We start from the raw sequence: 6266 nt of genomic DNA on the forward strand, positions 1-6266 counted from the left end.
ATATATACATATTAGTATTTTCCAAAGAGGCATCCAATGTCTTTTTTTTGCAAAAGACTTAAAAGAAAAGAAGATATTTCAAAAAAGTTATTATTTTTCATTTTTTGACGATATTCGCCGCTGTACGAAGATGGTCAGTTTTGTACGAGGATAGTCACTCTCAGCGCTACGGCAAAAAAGCCCAACTTCGTACAATGAATGACATCGTACGGAACACAACAAGCCAATATGGCTACAACGAGCAATTTTCATTTTAAGCGCTATGTATGTGAGACAATGTCACGTGATATTAGTGAGAGTGACCGTGGCTAAGACCGTATGCCAAACTGATCTCAACTGGAAACGGCATGGTCTCGACGAACCAGATTTTCACGGAAGAAATGACCATAAAAAATATTTGGGTAAGTGGGTCAAAAATCGGACGTTTTGAAATTTGATGTACTAGGAGAAAACGCGGAAATTCGATACGCTCTAATATATTTATGGGAACGAGGAAAATAGCTTCGCTGCGCTCCCCTTCACTACGCTCCGCAACCAGTATAGAAAGTGTTGCGGAGAGGTTGCCAAGGCAAAGGCATTAAGCACGGCAAGGAAAGGGCACGGCCTAAGGCAGGCAGGGAATCGGCAAGGCAGGGGGGTAGGCAAGACATGGAAGGCACAGGCAACGGCATAGTAGGCAGGCACCAGGAAAGGCATAGGAAGGATGGCAAGGAATCAGCATGGCAGGGGTAGGCAAGGCATGGAAGGCACAGGCAAGGGCATAGTAGGCAGGCACCAGGAAAGACATAGGAAGGACGGCAATTCAAAGACACGACAAAGGCAGGCAGGGAAACTGGAATAGGAAACAGCAAGGCAGGGGTAAGCAAGGCATGGGAGGCACAGGCAACAGCATAAGAAAAGGCATGAAAAGGGTAGGCAATTAGTTTACCCGTCCTTTAGCTATATACTGCATTTCATGTCATGCTACTGTGGTTACCATCTTGCGTAGAGACAGACAGAATACTGCTATTATTAAAAAGAGACTAGTCGTTAGCCCGTGGAAAAATCCACGGGGTCGCCCGTCCTTTATATATCACATTTCGTGTTTCCGTTACGGGACGCGGTCACCCTTTTGAACACACAGACAAAATACGGCTATTATAATAGAGACTAGTCGTTAACCCGTGGAAAAATCCACGGGGTCGCCCGTCCTTTATATATCGCATTTCGTGTTTCCGTAACAGGACGCGGCTTTCGCGGACACACAGACAGACGACGGCTATTATTAAAGAGATAGTCGGTTACTCGTGGAAGATTCCACGGAGTCGTCCGTCCTTTATGTAACTCATTTCGTGTTTCCGTAACACGACGTATTCCTCGCGGACAGACCGACAAAATACGGCTATTATTAAAGAGACTAGTCGTTAACCCGTGGAGAAATCCACGGGGTCGCCCGTCCTTTATATATCACATTTCGTGTTTCCGTAACAGGACGCGGTAACCCTTTTGAACACACAGCCAGACGACGGCTATTATTATAGAGACTAGTTGGTAGCCCTTTGAAAAAACAAGGGGTCGCCCATCCTTTATATATCACATTTCCGTAACAAAAAGACAAACAGAGGCACGAACAGACAGACGACGCCTGCCCGTGTAAAAATCCACGGGATCGCCCGTCCTTTACGTTTACCCGTCGCAACAAGGTGGATAAAAATATATCTCATTTGATATTCGTTTTGGAATAGCTTAATTTATGATGGTGTCCATCAGTTGACATTAAAATTTTGAATCTATCAAGGGAATAAAAAAATTCTTCAATATAGAGTTAAGATAATTAACAAATTTAATAACATCTAACCCTTCGTAAAACAAGGTAGACAAAATATTTGTTTATCTAGTTAATTTCAATGGAAAAAATGTTGTTTTTTTCAAAGTATTTATTTTTTTCAATGGAAAAAATGTTGTTTTTTTCAAAGTATTTATTTTAAATTCAGCCTGAAAAATAGTTTAGCAATTGTTTGAATTTTGGCAATATTTAGGCCCATTTTAAATTTAGGATATTTTATTAAAAAAAAGTGCACCTCGTTTTACAAAGGGTTAGTAATAAAAATACATTTTAATATTGTGGCTTATACGGCCCACCACGACCGCGTCTCCCACCACGACCGCGTCTCCAACCACGACTGCTACTTCTACCACGATCCCGTCGCCCACCACAAAACTCAACCCCGCCATTATGCACCCAACGTCCAAACACTTCTAGGTCCATTGACCCGCTATGTCTAAGTCTGTACTGTAAAAATTTTGTCCATACTTGCACTTAAAGAAAAAATAATGTAAAGGTTAATACAATAAGTAACATAGATAATACCTAAGGTATACCAAAGTTTTAGATCCTAACAAAATTTTGAATACATGAAAAGTGATTTCTTACTCAATTCCATGTTGGGAGCTGTTTCGGTGGGGTCTTCTTCATTGGTCCACTCGACCCCACCCTGCTTTAGCCATCGGCCAAACGACCGATAATTCATGGAGCCAGGATGTTGTATCCTGTGCTCCACGAATTTAGCATAAAGTGAAACTATAAAAAACGGTATAATATATAATAACAGGTATAATTTTTTTATTTATTAATACCACTAATAGTAACAAAATCAATAATATACTTACCAAGTTCTAAGTTAATTTGTGCCGCCATTTTTTTCTCTATATTTGCTAAAAAACACAAATAAATCAGTTGTAAAACATCACAAATTATTTCTAGATTATCAGTACAGTACACTCCCGATAACTCGAACCTCAAGGGACCAAAAAAATAGTTCGAGTTATCGAATGTTCGACTTACCGGGGCATTCGATAACTCGAACTTTGGCCGATAAGTGAAAATAGTTCGAGTTATTAAAATTTTTTTTTCTTTTCTATTCTAACAAGAATACAGTCATAGTTATACATCACTGAAAAAAGTTCTAATGTGACTCTGTTTCACTGTAGCGGTAACGTCTCTCTCTGTCAATTAAAATACAGGAGAAAAAAGTTTTTGTCAACTTTGGAAGAACAATTTATATTATTGAAAGAAAAGTAGTCACTTTTTACCGAGATTGTTTTCATTTTTCCTCTGAAGTTCGAGTTATCGGGGGAATTTCTGTCCAGGTTCGACTTAACAAATGTTCGAGTTATCGGGGGTTCGAGTTATCGAGTGATTTTTGTGAGAAAGTATTAGTGAAGGTTCAACGGGAATTCAAAAACAGTTCAAGTTACTGGAAGTTCGAGTTATTGGGCGTTCGAGTTATCGGGAGTGTACTGTATATATTTTCGGATGCTTAGAAAGAATCTTATTATTTATGAATGTTTAATAATAAAATTAAAGAATGGTCAAAAAATCTACAAGGTGCTACATAGTGACAAAAAAATACAGTAGTCAATTTTGTACATATTTATTTGGATATTTATTTGGATATTTATAAAAAATTTATTACGTAATATGTGAACGGTCCCTAACTGTCTGGTGCAGACGATATAATGAAATACTTCAGAACAATTTTCTATATGTATACTAATATATATATTTATTATTAATTTTTCCCAAAAATACCAAGAAAAAAATGAATTTTCGCCAAATGGACAAAAGCTTGCTAAATTAATTCCCTTGTGGTAGCTAAAATTTACTGACTAAACTCACAAATAATCTATGCTATGGAACAAAACAATATCAAAGGAAATATTCAGTGCCAAATGGTTTTATATAACAAGTAAATGTAGCAACATATCTCGCCTACTATATACGGCCATACGTATCCAGAAGACGTTTAACGTAAGTAGCTTCACAGGTAATTTAAAATCTTGATTTGAATTCTACGTGACGTTACTGCTACCGTATAAAAGTAGACCTAACAAACAAGTTCAATCTGTCTATTAACTGCAATACTGGTAAACTTCTAATCATTTTTCTCACTTTGCAACCTTGTTGTCACTAGCAACTATGAGGGGTCCTATAACAGTAAGATACTATACTAATAACTGATATAAACAAGGGGAATTATTTGAGGATTATGATGATTAGAAAATTGTGTAACTCTTAAAAATAAAGTTAGAACAATCAAATTTCCAAACACAGGCTAGAACTAAGGCTCTACCACTCCCCACCCTTAATGCTACGATTTCAGAAAAAAGCTTGTAAAGTATATGCTTACCAAATAAATCCTCTAGTATGTCTCATCCTCTACTTTTTTCTCATATGTGATCAATTGCCATTGTTAATGTAAAGAAATTTCCTAAATGATTTACAACTAGAATGTTAATTTTCGTACTAAAGTAACTGCATTATGAATTAAGCAGTCAAAAAATCAAATGACATGATCATTTGGCTGTCCAAACTAACTGTGACAGAGTAGTCATGAAAAATACTGATGTGAAAAATTAGCAAAGATTTTACTGGTGGTACAATGACATAATCATGTCAAATTTTATACAGAAGGAAATTTAAAAAGGGTGTGGTTTCAAAATTGTTAAAATAACTTAAAAATTACATTACACAATGAAAATGGTCTCGCCTTTATGTATAGTACACATTTAAATATAAAATTAATTAATAAGAGGTACTTATCTGATTGTTTTTCATTTAAAATAACTGCCATGTTATATCTTCCAGTAGAATTTGAAAAAACTTGCTAACGTCTTCTACAAATTCCTTGAAAGTTTATTATAGTACCTGAAAACAGGAAAAAGACAAAAGAGAGCAACAAAGGAACTGAAACTGTACAGTATCATTCAAATTACAAAATACATTAACTTTCACATATTTAGTGCAAATTCAATTCCTTTTTATAAGGTATTAATTGCCGGTCTCCTCCATCCCCTTACAACCGGACCTATCCTCACCGATATATCTCTTTAATGTCCTCACATAATTTTTAATTTTTTTCCTTCGTGGTTTAAAATCAAGACTGTGTGATATCTTAAGTATCATCATGGCCAGTTAAAAATTATCATATAATAAAATCTTTTCATAATATACTCATTTTGAGGAACATTAAAGTGTCAGATTTTACATTTCAGGATTTACTGACATTGGTTTCAATAGTTACCATACTCAATGATGGATCATACTTAATTTGTAAAAACTTTTGCAAAATAAACACAAAAAGTTCAAATCTAATTTTTGTGTTAACTTAGTAAAACTTGAAACTTAGTAAAGTCAATCACAATGTTAAATTTCATTTTATGCAAAAAAACATTTCTTTTTTGGCTTAAACGCTTTCTCTCAGTAACGTTTCCATAAATTAAGTTATATGAACCCCTGGCATAATTTTAAGTATATATACATACGCAATATATGTAACTAAATTTTTAGAATGTCATACACTGTATGCTTTTATTAACACATAAAATTTTACAAAAAAAGGGGAGGAAACCAAGAAGTGACCCACTTTTAAATTGACTTAGCTTAATGTTAAAAACCTTTTGTTTTACATTCTTAGAAGGAAAAAAGACAAGAAGGTAAATCAACCCAAAAGTCAGGTTACAAACTTGATTATATTAGGGCCTTCAGTAACTTAAGACTTGGTATGTGTTAATGAGCATGCATTTTAGACAAAAAGCCTTGTAAATAAAAGATTTTTCAGTGTTAAATAAGGACAATTTAAATTTGATTATCAAAACTTTAATAAACTTTGAGTGCACACAAATGCTTAGGCTTCTTACAAAAAACGAGGATTAATTTGCCTTTAAATTGAGTTTGTTGATAATAATCACACATCGTGATGCCTGATGTTAGGCAGAGTATTTTTACTTTATTTTAACCATGATTCTTGGATACAGCTTACTATACATTGATATTAAATCAAGTATCTGACTTCGGCTTATTACATCCAATAATTACGAATTCATGGGCAGACGGTTGTTTTGAGAAACAACTATTCTGTCTGTTGAACTAAAAATGTTTACCATGATTCTTGGATACAGCTTACTACACATTGATATTAGATCAAGTGTTTGACTTCGGCTTATTACATCCAATAATTACGAATTCATGGGCAGACGGTTGTTTTGAGAAACAACTATTCTGTCTGTCGAACTAAAAATGTTTACCATGATTCTTGGATACAGCTTACTATACATTGATATTATAATCAAGTATTTGACTTCGGCTTATTACATCCAATAATTACGAATTCATGGGCAGACGGTTGTTTTGAGAAACAACTATTCTGTCTGTTGAATTAAAAATGTTTACCATGATTCTTGGATACAGCTTACTATACATTGATATTAAATCAAGTATTTGACTT

At 34.8% G+C, this 6266-nt stretch overlaps 1 protein-coding gene across 1 annotated transcript; it reads right to left on the bottom strand.

The window, feature by feature from the left end:
• Nucleotides 1-1799: 1799 nt before the first annotated feature.
• Nucleotides 1800-5547, bottom strand: LOC130648115 (uncharacterized). Its single transcript, XM_057454140.1, has 4 exons — nt 4170-5547; nt 2650-2694; nt 2414-2560; nt 1800-2298 (listed from the first exon to the last, which is right to left on the bottom strand). Exons 2-4 carry the CDS (start codon nt 2675-2677, stop codon nt 2096-2098), a joined length of 378 nt encoding a protein of 125 aa, XP_057310123.1. The 5' UTR covers nt 2678-2694; nt 4170-5547; the 3' UTR covers nt 1800-2095.
• Nucleotides 5548-6266: the final 719 nt, after the last annotated feature.

This window comes from Hydractinia symbiolongicarpus, chromosome 6 (genome assembly GCF_029227915.1).
Source record: "Hydractinia symbiolongicarpus strain clone_291-10 chromosome 6, HSymV2.1, whole genome shotgun sequence".
Taxonomy (NCBI): Eukaryota; Metazoa; Cnidaria; class Hydrozoa; order Anthoathecata; family Hydractiniidae; genus Hydractinia; species Hydractinia symbiolongicarpus.